Raw genomic sequence first — 18316 nt, 5'->3', positions numbered from 1 at the left:
GGCTTTCTTCACCTCCGCCTCCTCTTTCTCCTTAACTTTCTTTGCTTCAGCCTCCTTGGCCTCTTCTTCCTCCTTCGCCTTGGCTGCCGCTGCTGCCGCGTCTTCCTTGGCCTGCTTTGTGTGGTGATTTACTTAAGTTGACTTCAGCGCGACCGCTGGTCGTTGTTGTCGTCGGAGCAGGTGAAGAGTAGCTGGGAAAGTTCATGCACGCATGGAAAAGATGCAGAACTTGGTTGCTTGATCAATTAATTACTAGGTAGAAGGGCAAATTCAGATTTGGGTCGCTTAATCAATTAATTCAGATTTGGGTTGCTTAATCAATTAATTACTAGGTAAGTTCCGATTGTGACGATATTCTTTCACTGTCATGCGTAGTGACGATATTGTGTTGATGAAATGGTAGGGAAGCTTCTTATGCCATGTTTAGGTTTAATTCCCTGTAGAAAAACTTCTTAGCATTTTGGTGTAGGTAAACCGAATGGGTCTTGTTAGCATTTTCTATAGTTTTACCAGAAATAGTACTACAAATTAGAGATAAAACAAATATCTACAAGGAGGGAGTATATAGGTAAGGGGGCACATATATATTACAAATGAGAGATGCTACACATAATATTTCAGTTTAGAGGTTTTCATTTCAAAGATGCATTTATCTTTTGTAGAAGGGGGCACTAGTGAACAAGCTAATTCTTTTTTCCTTTGCTTCCTTTCTTGATGTCACTTCACTTGTCACCTTCCTTGATGTCTCCATTGGCTTCCTCCGGTGCTTTGTCCTTCCCTTTGTTTTCCTCCTTGGCTTTCTTCAACCCCGCCTCCTCTTTCTCCTTGTCTTTCTTTGCTTCAGCCTCCTTGGCCTCTTCTTCCTCCTTCGCCTTGGCCGCCGCTGCTGCTGCCGCGTCTTCCTTGGCCTGCTTGAGTGCCTTGACGAGGCCCGACAAACACAAATCAGGGTCCCTCTTTTTCTTCTTCGACATTGGCATCAGGTTCTCTGCAACGTCGGCGGGCGACATGTCGGTCTCCTCGAGCAGCCGCTGAATTTCCCCAAACAGCTCATGCTCGATGACATCTAAGTAGTTCTTGGCGAGCACCTTGAAGCCCTCGAAGCGGCAGTATGACATCTCGATGTGCTTGTCCATCCTTCCTCGACGGATCAGCGCCGGATCGAGCTTGTCCTTGTGGTTGGTAGTGAAGATGATGATCCGCTCACCCCCGCAAGCAGACCAAAGTCCATCAATGAAGTTGAGGAGGCCCGAGAGCGTCACCTTGGTGGCGTCGTCCTTCTCTGGATCCATCGGTAGCTTGGGTTTGTCATCATCGTCGGAGTCCTTGTCACTAGAGGCCTTCTTGTCCTTGCGGCGTTTTCCGGTGAGGTCGATGGAGCAGTCGATGTCCTCTATGACGATGATGGACTTGCCCGTGGTCTCGATGAAGAGCTTCCGCAGCTCGGTGTTGTTCTTGACAGCTGTGAGCTCGAGATCGTAGACGTCGTAGTCAAGGAAGTTGGCCATGGCGGCGATCATGGTGGACTTGCCGGTGCCGGGCGGTCCATAAAGGAGGTACCCGCGCTTCCACGCCTTGCCGACCTTGGCATAGTAGTCCTTGCTCTCCTGGAACGCCATGAGGTCGTCAACGATGGCCTCCTTCTCATCGGGGTGCATGGCAAGCGTGTCGAAGGTGGCGGGGTGTTCGAAGGGGACGTGGCTCCAGACGCTCTTGCTGCGGTAGGGGTTCCAGTTGCGGCTGGCGTTGTTGGTGAAGAGACGGCGCTGGCGGTTCTTGACGGTGACGGCGCGGCCCTCGCCGAGCACGAAGGGCAGGTAGGAGTCCACGACGAGGTCGCGGTGGCGCCTATGGAAGACAACCTTGTAGAAGCGCCGCTCGTCCTCGCCGGGGTAGAAGGTGATGACTTGGGCCTTGGACTGCCGCTTGGAGGCGTACCACCAGATGGTTGTGCCGGAGAAGTCGTCGGTGACCTCCTCGTGGTCGTCGACGGTGACCCGGAGGTTCTTGCTGTCCTTGACGAGCTCGGCCTTGAGCTTGCGTGCGCGGCGGGCGCAGGCGTCGCTGAGGTAGGCCTCGACGGCGAGGAAGAAGTCGCTGCGCTGGAAGCGCTCGGCGCCGTACTCGGAGATGGTGATCTGCAGGTAGGGGTTGAAGCAGGCGGCGACCTTGGCGGCCCAGGCGGTGAGGTAGAGGCGGAAGGTGGGAGGGACGTAGTTCTGCACAACGGACCAGAGGAAGATGACGGTCGCCATCGCCGACCCGAACCCTGCCCACCTCTCCACCATCATCGCCGCCGTTGCTTGCTGCAACTGGACGTCAACTTGATGTTGTGTCTAGGGCGGTCTTGTCCCGATGGAAGGCTGTAGCTCGACCTGGACGCATATATATAATGCCAATGATTCGTGCGGTGATCTGCTTAGGTTGAAGCTAAGCAACGTGTAGTCGTCGCCGTTGTCGTCTTCGTCGTCGTCGCCGTCTGCGTGGGAGCAGGTGAGGAGGAGCTGTCGGAGGCGAGAAGAAGCGGCGGGCGTCGATGGAACAGTCCAAGGAAACGGAGTTACTTAACTCTCAAGGCAGTGGCAAATGCGGAATTGGCTCGTTCAGTCTCTACTTTGTGGCCAAAAGCCAAGATGATGCTCCGATTGTTGATTGCAAAAATCTCCGTCGCTGTTTTAAGCTCATGGATTGCATCTCTGAGACTGACAGCCGAGTATAGAACAGAGACGAGGTAGGCCGGTGACATGCATGTTCAGTCGTCGGCAAATCGAAGCTGAGGCCATGTAATATTTATCGCAATAGTTCTATGTAAGTTAACTGAATTTGCATTGGAGCGGTCGATTTTTGCGGGAAAGGAAGGAGGAGGCAAGGCGCAGCACCGAGGCCGAGACAGGGGCAGCGCGGCAAGCGGCAGAGAGATGCTGGGACCCAGGTGAGGCCGAGACAGGAACGGCAATGATGACGTGGCTCGCCGCGGGGTCGCATGCGGAGGCGAGTCCAAGAGTTAATAGGTGCGGGTGGTGGGCCTTTTCGTTCTAATTCCTGGCCGGATTAGGCCAGTCAACCCGTGCACCTGCACGGGCTAGCAATTAAGGAACATAAAATGAACACTAAAAATGTAAATTCGTATGTATGTCTCACCAACTGGTACACCTATATTTCAGTACTCTTTGCTTAATTAGATATACGCTATATGCACATTTATGTAAATTAAACATGTATGCAAGCATTTATTCATCTCTATAAAACATGTATATCAGATCACGTATTTAGAAGTATGCGCATTTATCGCAGCATTTTATTGCTTATGTAAATAAATGCTTGACATAAAAGCTTGAGATGAATTGCTGTACCGAAATTTGAAAAGAATTACACATAAAGTAAGACCATAATGCCTAAATAATTACACATAAAGCTTGAGATATCTCGTGGACACAAAAATTAATAGATCCATACTGGATCTGGATATACTCTGATGCTTTACATGTATTGTAAATATAGTACATGCAGTACCATCAACAGACCATTATGTAAATCTGAAACTAATTTTGATAATTTAAGGTAAGGGCAAAATCTTAAGTTTACAATGACACAATTGGCTTTTCCTGATCTATCAGCATAACATGTATGTATCCATGAAATATTTTGAGGATTTTTTTTTCAATATAAGAATATTTGAAGTAGCTCTTATTAGTTGAATATGAAAGATAACTACTTAGAAATAATTCTTTGTTATCTCGAAGGATAACTCTAAGAGGAACTTCTGCAAAAAAAACTGGAATTTCTTCTTACATACTATCTTGTTGACATGTGGCAATAGCTCTAACAGAAAAAGGGTAGTATGAATCGAGTTATTAAAAATCAACCTTTCTTGGTATCTTCAAAACAACTAATAGTGAAACATTGTGATCATATGCATAAATAATTTATCAAATCAATCGTCGGCAATTTGGATACTTTTACCACTGAAAAAATAGCGCGTTATAGCGCCGCTGATAGAAGACCATAGTGTGGTAAGAAATGTCTCGCTAAATAAACCAATGTATGCAGTGTCTCGCTAATAGCATCCTATGGTGCAATATAGCACTCTAATGGCGTACTTTAAGACCGGTGGTACTTTGTTATAGGGCGCTACTTTTTTCATTGCTTTTGCCTATGAAACTAAAGTTATCTGCTATTATCGAGCAAGAACATTATGTGCATATAAATATTTAACCGTGCGCCTAGTTCATCTGAAGGATGTCCGGATGATTTAATCTTGCTGTTTTATTTCTCTCATGTCTAGCTCGGTAGATGTTTCTCTGAACTTTATTTCCTGTTCTGAATGTAAATGCAGTGATGTTGTGTTTTGTCAAAAAAAGGAAAGGGAATGAATCTGAGTGTGCAGTAGTAATCTTGAAAAGAATACAATCATACCTGTAAACTTCCTTCGAACCTAATGAAATCTAACACACACACACACACACGTCATAGATATTGCTTGTTTACAGAATAGTAATCATTTAGGATGAACAGTACACCCTTTAATGAACTATATATGCAGGATAATGTACATGTAGGAATGGTTAAGCTGAAGGATTTTGCGCCCAAACTGCAGTAAATATGTTCAATAGCCCTACAACTAATCAGCTCACCATAAATAGCACCATGTTTGCTAAGACCATCATAAAGTTAATTCCAGCATGATCATTTCAGATTATAACATAGGTTAATTCTTGATGATCTTGATGATTTAGAAACAAATAGGCTAACTAAATTTTACATATAACCCTGGGCTTTGTATCTTGTGTCTGCGGCATGTGCAGATACTTCTAAATCTATAGTAGAGGGAAAAAAGCGCCATAGTCTATAGAAGGCTCAGAAGTCTTTTCGAAATCAGGTCTGGCTTTGCAACTAATTTTGTTGCAAAGGAGTTTGAAGACCTTGATCGCAGCTCTGTAAGGGAGTTTTGTGGAAGTGGTCTATTGCAAATTTCTATCTATTATGTCTCGCAATGATATACAATATCAATCTGCATGATCCATCCTTTATTAAGAAAAAAAACAGGTATTAGGTGAACATATATAGGTTGTAAAGAGGATAAATTAGTGTAGTATCACACGCATACACTCTTGGCTTTCTTGCATTTGACACCTTTGAACGTCTCCCTAACACCACAACACAACAGGATGAAAGTCTCCAATGTTGATGACACAATGTCGATGTGTAGTTACTATTTAGTGTAGCAGGTCCATGTTGTATATAGACATGGTTTTTTCACTTCGAATATGATCAATGGCTGGTAGGGGAGGGCGAAGAACAAAGATATTACTGCACGCGTGCTGTAGCTGCTAGGATCCATCGTTCATTTTAATCCAATGGCTCAATCGCTGTGTGACAAGCCTCGCACCGGCCACTCATAAAAAAAAGACCCACATGCCACACTGTTCCCCTCTCTGTCTTGTCTCCTTCCTCTAGAGAGGACTGGTCACTGTTTTTCCCCACCGCAAGCGCTGCTCCGGCCAAATCCGGTCAGCTTGTACTGCTCCGGCGATGCCCTCCCTTCGTAGGCTCACCTCTTTGCGCTGCTTCTTATCCATCCGCGTGCCCCCATGGCTTCTACCGGCTGCTGCAATGAATGGTCGGGGGATGAAGGTGCCGCGCGAATCCACCTGAGACGCTGCTGCCGCACAACGGCGAGCTCAACGAGCCCGACGACGACGGCAAGCTGGAGGCTCATACCGGCGGGCTCGATAAGGAATACGAGGACGGCGACTCCCAGAGTAGCCCGAGCGACCTGGAAGCGGAGGAGGGTAGCAGCCATAGGAGGGGTGGTCTACGCCATAGGAGGGTAGCAGCCAGAGGACGGCGATTCTCATATGCCTGGGCCGCCGGCCCGCCGCGCTGCGACGCCCTCCACGATGGGCGCCCCAAGATTCTTCGACCGCAGGAGGCGTCTGACGGCAGCGGCGTGTCTCCGGCCAAATCCGGTCAAATCCACTGGGAAAACAGTGGCAGCGGCGCGGCAGCTGGACCTCGCAGCACTCCTGCCCGGCCAAGCGACAAGCCCCAATAGCAGAAGAACCCAATGGTCGTCGCGCAGGAGGTGAATTTCTTGCTGCTAGCCTGTTACTTAGAACCGATTTCTTCCTTTCTTCATTGTTTGTTCGTCTTGTACGTACTGCAGCTTTCTTGATGTTAGAAGAGTGAAAGCAGAGCAAGGGAGAGCATGTGATTGTTTGATAATCCGTTAATTCTTCACGGCCATATGGTTAGTCAGTAACCAGTAGTGGTACATGCATGTGTACTGAGTTTAATTTCAGTTAGTCAGTAACCCATTTGCACTTGTTCCAGCCATTTGCTCTATAGGTGATTGGTATTGTGCTAGTGGAATGTCATTCTCTCTTCTCTATGAAAAGAAAACCGAGCAAATGTTAGTCTTTTTAGCAAGTACTCTGGTTAGATAGGTGGAAGAGATTTACCGGATGAGTTTGATTTTTTGGTACAACTTTATTTGTCTCCTTCTTTTTATTGGGGTGCTGGTTGTCAAGCCATGATTTCTTTCGTCTCGAATTCTTAATCGGAATTTCTTTTTTCTTTAGGCAAGCGGCCTGTAGACAATCCTCTGGTTCTTTAGATATATCTTCAGTTGTGCATGTAGTAGTAGGAGCTTTTTCTTCAACTTGCTTCCTAAGAATCCTCAAAGCATCATCTACTAGTTTGATGCACTCTTTTGATGCAACTGCTTGGGAAGCTATGCCATGGAGATCGTGCATGAAAAACTTCAATTGTTGCCTATCTTCCGATCTAGGGTCTTCCAAAACAATGTTTCCATGGCTGTTTTGAATAGTTCCACTTCGTGCTTCTCGAGTCCATCGCTTCAAAATATAGTGGCCTGGAAGATATTTAATATTCATGACATCAAGGGCTTTCAAAGCATGACTACACAATATACCAACTCTTTCAAATTGCCCACAATTGCATAGAACCTTTTGCTCTCCATAGTCTACTAGAACTTTGCATTCTTCTTCATATGAAAATTCTGGGTCAAGACTTGCAATCACAACAGTATAAACATTGTGTTGTACCGATGGCTTGATGTATGCTGAGATGGATCTTTCATATTCATTCTGAAAATATTCAAATATGCATGGTGTGTAAACTTTGCTCGCTTGTATTACCATAAGAGTCCTCATTCTGACTCTAGGTAATTTTTTCCTAGACTCATATTCCTCATTTACCTCATTATCTCTTTTTCCTTGCACAACCCTCTCTACGTGCTTGAAAAACCGAAGGATGTCAAGAGCAGACTTTAGATGGTCTTTCAAGTCACTGTTCAAGCTCTCACTTAATTGTGTGCTTCTCATGCCTATAGTGTAAGCATTCCTCATGTAACATCTTGCCCATTTCTCTTTTACTTTGTAGATGCTGTCCAACCAAGTTTGTGTTTCCACATTGCTTCTTATGGACTTGAAAGCGTCTTCAAAGGCTTCCTCTTCCTCATACTTGTACATGCAAGCACTGAAATCAGCAAGTACATTTGGTCCATCCTCGTCTTTTTTCTTATGAGGTAAGTGCCTGATGGCATTTTGCATTATGTGAAAAGTGCACAACCCATGCCATGCTTCGGTAAAATACTGCCTGAATTGCATTACCCATTGCTACATCTTGATCAATAAAGATTGTCCTTGGTTGTTTTTTGTTATGCACTGATAGGAACGTGTTGAACAACCATTTGAATGATTCAAATGTCTCATCATATAAAAGTGCAGCACCAAAAATGACCATTTCTCTGAAATGGTTGAAGCCAACAAACACACCAAAGGGTCTGTACTCTTTGTTTGTCCCAAATGTTGTATCGAAGGTAACAACATCACCGAAATGAGCATAGTCAATTATCATCCTTGCATCAGCCCAGAAGATAGTTGCTATATTTTCATCGCAATCTAGTTGCATGTCATATTCAAATGCAGGATTCTCATTCTTTTTATCTCTAAAATACTTGAGCATACTTCCAGCTTCACCATACATCAGGTCCCTTTGTCGCTTGGTTCGCAAGTGGTTCTTGCGATCACGAGATGTGTAGCCAAGGTTTAGTGGACCACCAACTTGTCGACTTGCTAGCTCATGGGCTTTTCTAGGTACAATTCCTGAATCATCTGTTGTTTCAATTTCAAATGCTTGCAAGGCCGAAATCTTCCTCTGTGATGGCATCAAGTGGCTTGTCCCAGGTAATTGCAAGACATGGTTGTGTTCAACAACTAACTCATGCACCTCATAATTTCCTGCTTCTCGGTCTATAGTAATTCCCATTCGAACATTGCAGCCGGTCCTTGTTTCTGCACGAGGACGCTTTGTACTATTATCCCTTTTGTCTTTTCTTCTGTAGCCCTCATTGGAACAAACATATCTTGCTGAAGTGATTACTCCATCGAGTTTGCTCTTGTTTTCATAATTTATCCTTACATCAAAACCAATATGACCTCCATAACATGTCCAAAAGTTCCAAGCCTCTTTTGTGGAATTGAATTTCATACCAATCCGAGGCATCCAACTAGGAACCACATTTTTCCTATAAAAATTACACATAAATTATTTGTTTGTATGTTTACACTACAATCATAAGGTGATATGACCTGAGAATTTAACAAAACTGTCGGTACCTGTTAGCATCCTCATTAGAGCTAGTCATATTCTCCATTAGACTTTCTCTTCTTTTTTGTTGCTAGGAGAAGGACAACAAAAGGGAGATCATCTGCATTAATCTCCTGTAATGTTTTGGAAATCCCAGGTACTTGATGAGCAAATCATCTATCTTACAAGTAAATATTTGAATATATTCATGCATTTTATCTTGAGGTTGTCCAAAACAATAGAGATCACTTCTATTAAAATTATTTTTTCACTCTAACATAATCTAAAAGGTGCAGAAAATAAGTTTTGCATCTTGCCCTTATCATCCTCCATTTAAGAAAATAGTACCATAGCAAACTCAATCTACAAATTGTGTGCCTTGAGAATATGAATACAGTTAGAGCATATGTCACATACCTTGAGATTAATTGTCTTCTTTTTTGTTGCTAGAAGAAGGAAGGCAAAAGGGAGATAATCTTCATCGCCTATGGATCAGCTTGCCTTGGTTTCGCTCTGAACATGGAGGATGATCAGAAGAAAGATAGGGCAAAAGGGAGTTGATCTGCGCTAGGGTTCGGCTCCTTATCTTGCCTTGGTTGCGCTCTGAACACGAAGGACGATCAGAAGAAAGATAGGGCAAAAGGGAGTTGATCTGCGCCAGGGTTCGGCTCCTTATCTTGCCTTGGTTGCGCTCTGAACACGAAGGGCGATCAAAAGAAAGATAGGGCAAAAGGGAGTTGATCTGCGCCAGGGTTCGGCTCCTTAGCTTGCCTTGGTTGCGCTCTGAACATGGAGGACGATCAGAAGAAAGATAGGGCAAAAGGAGGAACGAGGAAGATGAGCGGGACAAATGCAAAGAGGTCGCTGTTTGGCGCCAAGGTGATTATCAGGGTGTGTTTTGTTTGGCGCCAATGTGAGTATCTTCGTGGTTCTGTTTGGCGGCAATCCTGCAGCCGTAGGAGATTTTGTACCACATAATTAGCTGTTTGTTTCCATTTATTAACAGAATCAAGTGGGGGTAGCGAGAGTCGTCAGATTTGGACGGCTAATGTGAGTTGGTACAGTACCCGTGCAGTAATAACGTGACTGCAGAGGAGCCGAACCCTAGTCATAGTGGGAGTAACTTAGATAGTAACATAATACATCCCAAGATAAATTTGCTTATGTGGCATGGAGTTAATGAGGAGAGAGCTGATTGTGGTAACATAATATGTTACTGTAACATAACACACCCCAAGGTAAAATGAGTCTATATCTCAATTAATGAAGGCTTGCATGTTATCATTCATATGTTACTATCCATTATGAAGGTAGTGTTGGGGATCGTAGCAGAAGTTTAAAATTTTTCTACGCTCACCAAGATGCATCTATGGAGTATACTAGCAACGAGGGGAAAGGAGTGCATCTACATACCCTTGTAGATCACGAGCGGAAGCGTTACAATGAACGTGGTTGATGGAGTCGTACTCGTCGTGATCCAAATCACCGATGACCGAGTGCCGAACGGACGGCACCTCCGCGTTCAACACACGTACGGTGCAGCGACGTCTCCTCCTTCTTGATCCAGCAAGGGGAAGGAGAGGTTGATGGAGATCCAGCAGCACGACGACGTGGTGGTGGAAGTAGCGGGGTCTCGGCAGGGCTTCGCCGAGCTTCTATGAGAGGGAGAGGTGTAGCAGGGGAGGAGGGAGGCGCCCAAGGCTGTTGCGTTGCTGCCCTCCCTCCCCCCCTTTATATAGGCCCCCTGGGGGGCGCCGGCCCTGGGAGATGGGATCTCCAAGGGGGGGCGGCGGCCAAGGGGGAAAGGAGGGGTGGCTTCCCCCCCAAGCCAAGTGGGGTGCCCCCCCACCCTAGGGTTTCCAACCCTAGGCGCAGGGGGGAGGCCCATGGGGCGCCCCAGCCCACTAAGGGCTGGTTCCCTTCCCACTTCAGCCCATGGGGCCCTCCGGGACAGGTGGCCCCACCCGGTGGACCCCCGGGACCCTTCCGGTGGTCCCGGTACAATACCGATAACCCCCGAAACTTTCCCGGTGGCCGAAACTGGACTTCCTATATATAATTCTTCACCTCCGGACCATTCTGGAACTCCTCGTGACGTCCGGGATCTCATCCGGGACTCCGAACAACTTTCGGGTTTCCGCATACTCATATCTCTACAACCCTAGCGTCACCGAACCTTAAGTGTGTAGACCCTACGGGTTCGGGAGACATGCAGACATGACCGAGACGCCTCTCCGGTCAATAACCAACAGCGGGATCTGGATACCCATGTTGGCTCCCACGTGTTCCACGATGATCTCATCGGATGAACCACGATGCCGAGGATTCAATCAATCCCGTATGCAATTCCCTTTGTCAATCGGTAAGTTACTTGCCCGAGATTCGATCATCGGTATCCCAATACCTTGTTCAATCTCGTTACCGGCAAGTCTCTTTACTCGTACCGCAATGCATGATCCCGTGACTAACTCCTTAGTCACATTGAGCTCATTATGATGATGCATTACCGAGTGGGCCCAGAGATACCTCTCCGTCACACGGAGTGACAAATCCCAGTCTCGATCCGTGCCAACCCAAAAGACACTTTCAGAGATACCCGTAGTGCACCTTTATAGTCACCCAGTTACGTTGTGACGTTTGGCACACCCAAAGCACTCCTATGGTATCCGGGAGTTGCACGATCTCATGGTCTAAGGAAAAGATACTTGACATTGGAAAAGTTCTAGCAAACGAACTACACGATCTTTGAGCTATGCTTAGGTTTGGGTCTTGTCCATCACATCATTCTCCCAATGATGTGATCCCGTTATCAATGACATCCAATGTCCATAGTCAGGAAACCATGACTATCTGTTGATCAACGAGCTAGTCAACTAGAGGCTTACTAGGGACACGTTGTGGTCTATGTATTCACACATGTATTACGATTTCCGGATAACACAATTATAGCATGAACAATAGACAATTATCATGAACAAAGAAATATAATAATAACCATTTATTATTGCCTCTAGGGCATATTTCCAATAGTCTCCCACTTGCACTAGAGTCAATAATCTAGTTACATTGTGATGAATCGAACACCCATAGCGTCCTGGTGTTGATCATGTTTTGCTCTAGGGAGAGGTTTAGTCAACGGATCTGCTACATTCAGGTCCGTATGTACTTTACAAATATCTATGTCTCCATTTTGAACACTTTCACGAATGGAAGTGAAGCGACGCTTGATATGCCTGGTCTTCCTGTGAAATCTGGGCTCCTTCGCAAGGGCAATAGCTCCAGTGTTGTCACAGAAGAGAGTCATCGGGCCCGACGCATTGGGAATCACCCCTAGGTCAGTAATGAACTCCTTCATCCAGACTGCTTCCTGTGCTGCCTCCGAGGCTGCCATGTACTCCGCTTCACATGTAGATCCCGCCACGACGCTTTGCTTGCAACTGCACCAGCTTACTGCTCCTCCATTCAAAATATACACGTATCCGGTTTGTGACTTCGAGTCATCCAGATCTGTGTCGAAGCTAGCGTCGACGTAACCCTTTACGACGAGCTCTTCGTCACCTCCATATACGAGAAACATATCCTTAGTCCTTTTCAGGTACTTCAGGATATTCTTGACCGCTGTCCAGTGTTCCATGCCGGGATTACTTTGGTACCTTCCTACCAAACTTACGACAAGTTTTACATCAGGTCTGGTACACAGCATGGCATACATAATAGACCCTATGGCTGAGGCATAGGGGATGACACTCATCTTCTCTCTATCTTCTGCCGTGGTCGGGCATTGAGCCGTGCTCAATTGCACACCTTGCAATACAGGCAAGAACCCCTTCTTGGACTGATCCATATTGAACTTCTTCAATATCTTGTCAAGGTATGTACTCTGTGAAAGACCAATGAGGCGTCTTGATCTATCTCTATAGATCTTGATGCCTAATATATAAGCAGCTTCTCCAAGGTCCTTCACTGAAAAACACTTATTCAAATAGGCCTTTATACTTTCCAAGAATTCTATATCATTTCTCATTAATAATATGTCATCCACATATAATAAGAGAAATGCTACAGAGCTCCCACTCACTTTCTTGTAAACACAGGCTTCTCCATAAGTCTGTGTAAACCCAAACGCTTTGATCATCTCATCAAAGCGAATGTTCCAACTCCGAGATGCTTGCACCAGCCCATAGATTGAGCGCTGGAGCTTGCATACTTTGTTAGCATTCTTAGGATTGACAAAACCTTCCGGCTGCATCATATACAACTCTTCCTTAAGGAAGCCGTTAAGGAATGCCGTTTTGACGTCCATCTGCCATATCTCATAATCATAGTATGCGGCAATTGCTAACATGATTCGGACGGACTTCAGCTTCGCTACGGGTGAGAAAGTCTCATCGTAGTCAACCCCTTGAACTTGTCGATAACCCTTAGCGACAAGTCGAGCCTTATAGATGGTCACATTACCATCCGCGTCTGTCTTCTTCCTAAAGATCCATTTGTTTTCTATGGCTCGCCGATCATCGGGCAAGTCAGTCAAAGTCCATACTTCGTTTTCATACATGGATCCTATCTCGGATTTCATGGCTTCTAGCCATTTGTCGGAATCCGGGCCCGCCATCGCTTCTTCATAGTTCGAAGGTTCACCGTTGTCTAACAACATGATTTCCAGGACAGGGTTGCCGTACCACTCTGGTGCGGAACGTGTCCTTGTGGACCTACGAAGTTCAGTAGTAACTTGATCCGAAGCTTCATGATCATCATCATTAACTTCCTCCCCAGTCGGTGTAGGCACCACAGGAACATCTTCCCGCGCTGCGCTACTTTCCGGTTCGGAAGGGGTGACTATCACCTCATCAAGTTCCACTTTCCTCCCACTCAATTCTTTCGAGAGAAATTCCTTCTCCAGAAAGGACCCGTTCTTGGCAACGAAGATCTTGCCTTCGGATCTGAGGTAGAAGGTATACCCAATGGTTTCCTTAGGGTATCCTATGAAGACGCATTTCTCCGACTTGGATTCGAGCTTTTCAGGTCGAAGTTTCTTGACATAAGCATCGCATCCCCAAACTTTTAGAAACGACAGCTTAGGTTTCTTCCCAAACCATAATTCATACAGTGTCGTCTCAACGGATTTCGACGGAGCCCTATTTAAAGTGAATGCGGCAGTCTCTAAAGCGTAGCCCCAAAATGAGAGCGGTAGATCGGTAAGAGACATCATAGATCGCACCATATCCAATAGAGTGCGATTACGACGTTCGGACACACCGTTTCGTTGAGGTGTTCCAGGCGGCGTGAGTTGTGAAACGATTCCACATTTCCTTAAGTGCGTACCAAATTCGTGACTTAAATATTCTCCACCACGATCTGATGATAAGAATTTTATTTTCCTGTCACGTTGATTCTCAACCTCACTCTGAAATTCCTTGAACTTTTCAAAGGTTTCAGACTTGTGTTTCATTAGGTAGACATACCCATATCTACTTAAGTCATCAGTGAGAGTGAGAACATAACGATATCCTCCGCGAGCCTCAACACTCATTGGACCGCACACATCGGTATGTATGATTTCCAATAAGTTGGTTGCTCGCTCCATTGTTCCGGAGAACGGAGTCTTGGTCATCTTACCCATGAGGCATGGTTCGCACGTGTCAAATGATTCGTAATCAAGAGACTCCAAAAGTCCATCCGCATGGAGCTTCTTCATGCGCTTGACACCAGTGTGACCAAGGCGGCAGTGCCACAAGTATGTGGGACTATCGTTATCAACTTTACATCTTTTGGTATTCACACTATGAATATGTGTAACATCACGTTCGAGATTCATCAAGAATAAACCATTGACCAGCGGGGCATGACCATAAAACATATCTCTCAAATAAATAGAACAACCATTATTCTCGGATTTAAATGAGTAGCCATCTCGAACTAAACGAGATCCAGATACAATGTTCATGCTCAAAGCTGGCACTAAATAACAATTATTGAGGTTTAAAAATAATCCCGTAGGTAGATGCAGAGGTAGCGTGCCGACGGCGATCACATCGACCTTGGAACCATTCCCGACGCGCATCGTCACCTCGTCCTTTGCCAGTCTCCGTTTATTCCACAGTTCCTGTTTTGAGTTACAAATATGAGCAACCGCACCGGTATCAAATACCCAGGAGATACTACGAGTACTGGTAAGGTACACATCAATTACATGTATATCACATATACCTTTGGTGTTGCCGGCCTTCTTGTCCGCTAAGTATTTGGGGCAGTTCCGCTTCCAGTGACCACTTCTCTTGCAATAAAAGCACTCAGTCTCAGGCTTGGGTCCATTCTTTGACTTCTTCCCGGCAACTGGCTTACCGGGTGCGGCAACTCCCTTGCCGTCCTTCTTGAAGTTCTTCTTACCCTTGCCCTTCTTGAACTTAGTGGTTTTATTCATCATCAACACTTGATGTTCCTTTCTGATCTCCACTTCCGCTGATTTCAGCATTGAATATACCTCAGGAATGGTCTTTTCCATCCCCTGCATATTGAAGTTCATCACAAAGCTCTTGTAGCTTGGTGGAAGCGACTGAAGGATTCTGTCAATGACCGCGTCATCCGGGAGATTAACTCCCAGCTGAGACAAGCGGTTGTGTAACCCAGACATTCTGAGTATGTGCTCACTAACAGAACTATTTTCCTCCATTTTACAGCTGAAGAACTTGTCGGAGACTTCATATCTCTCGACCCGGGCATGAGCTTGGAAAACCATTTTCAGCTCCTCGAACATCTCATATGCTCCATGTTTCTCAAAACGCTTTTGGAGACCCGGTTCTAAGCTGTAAAGCATGCCGCACTGAACGAGGGAGTAATCATCAGCACGCTGCTGCCAAGCGTTCATAACGTCTTGGTTCTCTGGGATTGGTGCTTCACCTAGCGGTGCTTCTAAGACATAATCTTTCTTGGCTGCTATGAGGATGATCCTCAGGTTCCGGACCCAGTCCGTATAGTTACTGCAATCATCTTTCAGCTTGGTTTTCTCTAGGAACGCGTTGAAATTGAGGACAACGTGTGCCATTTGATCTACAAGACATATTGTAAAGATTTTAGACTAAGTTCTTGATAATTAAGTTCATATAATCAATTATTCAATGAACTCCCACTCAGATAGACATCCCTCTAGTCATCTAAGTGAAACACGATCCGAGTTAACTAGGCCGTGTCTGATCATCACGTGAGACGGACTAGTCAAGATCGGTGAACATCTCCATGTTGATCGTATCTTCTATACGACTCATGCTCGACCTTTCGGTCCTCCGTGTTCCGAGGCCATGTCTGTACATGCTAGGCTCGTCAAGTCAACCTAAGTGTATTGCATGTGTTCCGAGGCCATGTCTGTACATGCTAGGCTCGTCAACACCCGTTGTATGCGAACGTTAGAATCTATCACACCCGATCATCACGTGGTGCTTCGAAACAACGATCCTTCGCAACGGTGCACAGTTAGGGGGAACACTTTCTTGAAATTATTATAAGGGATCATCTTACTTACTACCGTCGTTCTAAGCAAATAAGATGCAAAACATGATAAACATCACATGCAATCAAATAGTGACATGATATGGCCAATATCATTTGCTCCTTTGATCTCCATCTTCGGGGCACCATGATCATCTTCGTCACCGGCATGACACCATGATCTCCATCATCATGATCTCCATCATTGTGTCTTCATGAAGTTGTCACGCCAACGATTACTTCTACTTCTATGGCTAACGCGTTTAGCAACAAAGTAAAGTAATTTACATGGCGTTATTCAATGACACGCAGGTCATGCAAAATAATAAAGACAACTCCTATGGCTCCTGCCGGTTGTCATACTCATCGACATGCAAGTCGTGATTCCTATTACAAGAATATGATCAATCTCATACATCACATATATCATTCATCACATCTTCTGGCCATATCACATCACATAGCACATGCTGCAAAAACAAGTTAGACGTCCTCTAATTGTTGTTGCAAGTTTTTACGTGGCTTGTATAGGTTTCTAGCAAGAACGTTTCTTACCTATGTAAAACCACAACGTGATTTGCCAATTTCTATTTACCCTTCATAAGGACCCTTTTCATCGAATCCGTTCCGACTAAAGTAGGAGAGACAGACACCCGCTAGCCACCTTATGCAACTAGTGCATGTCAGTCGGTGGAACCAGTCTCACGTAAGCGTACGTGTAAGGTCGGTCCGGGCCGCTTCATCCCACAATACCGCCGAAACAAGATAAGACTAGTAGCGGCAAGAAGACTTGGCAACATCAACGCCCACAACTGCTTTGTGTTCTACTCGTGCATAGTAACTACGCATAGGCCTGGCTCATGATGCCACTGTTGGGGATCGTAGCAGAATTTTAAAATTTTCCTACGCTCACCAAGATGCATCTATGGAGTATACTAGCAACGAGGGGAAAGGAGTGCATCTACATACCCTTGTAGATCGCGAGCGGAAGCGTTCCAATGAACGTGGTTGATGGAGTCGTACTCGCCGTGATCCAAATCACTGATGACCGAGTGCCGAACGGACGGCACCTCCGCGTTCAACACACGTACGGTGCAGCGACGTCTCCTCCTTCTTGATCCAGTAAGGGGAAGGAGAGGTTGATGGAGATCCAGCAGCACGACGGCGTGGTGGTGGAAGTAGCGGGGTCTCGGCAGGGCTTCGCCGAGCTTCTGCGAGAGGGAGAGGTGTAGCAGGGGAGGAGGGAGGCGCCCAAGGCTGTTGTGTTGCTGCCCTCCCTCCCCCCTTTATATAGGCCCCCTGGGGGGCGCCGACCCTGGGAGATGGGATCTCCAAGGGGGGGCAGCGGCCAAGGGGGAAGGGGGGGTGGCTTCCCCCCCCCCCCCCCAAGCCAAGTGGGGCGCCCCCCCACCCTAGGGTTTCCAACCCTAGGCGCAGGGGGGAGGCCCATGGGGCGCCCCAGCCCACTAAGGGCTGGTTCCCTTCCCACTTCAGCCCATGGGGCCCTCCGGGACAGGTGGCCCCACCCGGTGGACCCCCGGGACCCTTCCGGTGGTCCCGGTACAATACCGATAACCCCCGAAACTTTCCCGGTGGCCGAAACTGGACTTCCTATATATAATTCTTCATCTCCGGACCATTCCGGAACTCCTCGTGACGTCCGGGATCTCATCCGGGACTCCGAACAACTTTCGGGTTTCCGCATACTCATATCTCTACAACCCTAGAGTCACCGAACCTTAAGTGTGTAGACCCTACGGGTTCGGGAGACATGCAGACATGACCGAGACGCCTCTCCGGTCAATAACCAACAGCGGGATCTGGATACCCATGTTGGCTCCCACATGTTCCAGGATGATCTCATCGGATGAACCACGATGCCGAGGATTCAATCAATCCCGCATGCAATTCCCTTTGTCAATCGGTAAGTTACTTGCCCGAGATTCGATCGTCGGTATCCCAATACCTTGTTCAATCTCGTTACCGGCAAGTCTCTTTACTCGTACCGCAATGCATGATCCCGTGACTAACTCCTTAGTCACATTGAGCTCATTATGATGATGCATTACTGAGTGGGCCCAGAGATACCTCTCCGTCACACGGAGTGACAAATCCCAGTCTCGATCCGTGCCAACCCAACAGACACTTTCAGAGATACCCGTAGTGCACCTTTATAGTCACCCAGTTACGTTGTGATGTTTGGCACACCCAAAGCACTCCT

The 18316-nt window shown here is 46.3% G+C and overlaps 1 protein-coding gene and 1 long non-coding RNA gene across 4 annotated transcripts; one reads left to right on the top strand and one right to left on the bottom strand.

Annotated features, from left to right (window-relative positions):
* Positions 1–488: 488 nt before the first annotated feature.
* Positions 489–2383, bottom strand: LOC123119028 (AAA-ATPase ASD, mitochondrial). The gene has a single exon (XM_044538666.1). The coding sequence runs from the start codon at positions 2289–2291 to the stop codon at positions 723–725; it is 1569 nt and encodes a 522-aa protein (XP_044394601.1). The 5' UTR covers positions 2292–2383; the 3' UTR covers positions 489–722.
* Positions 2384–5401: 3018 nt separating this feature from the next.
* LOC123119027 (uncharacterized) lies at positions 5402–9873 on the top strand. 3 transcript variants are annotated; one of them, XR_006458396.1, is made up of 6 exons: positions 5403–6085; positions 6167–6250; positions 7405–7549; positions 7696–7843; positions 7998–8770; positions 9064–9873. It is a non-coding gene; the product is annotated as an uncharacterized lncRNA (long non-coding RNA). The 3 variants fall into 3 exon arrangements; XR_006458395.1 differs by having other exon boundaries at positions 5402–6085; positions 7696–8770; positions 9067–9873; XR_006458394.1 differs by having other exon boundaries at positions 5402–6085; positions 7696–8770.
* Positions 9874–18316: the final 8443 nt, after the last annotated feature.

The sequence above is a fragment of the Triticum aestivum genome, chromosome 5D (assembly GCF_018294505.1).
Source record: "Triticum aestivum cultivar Chinese Spring chromosome 5D, IWGSC CS RefSeq v2.1, whole genome shotgun sequence".
Classification (NCBI taxonomy): Eukaryota; Viridiplantae; Streptophyta; class Magnoliopsida; order Poales; family Poaceae; genus Triticum; species Triticum aestivum.
Note: the sequence above shows the minus strand (reverse complement) of the source record. Positions and strands in the feature narration are given on the sequence as shown.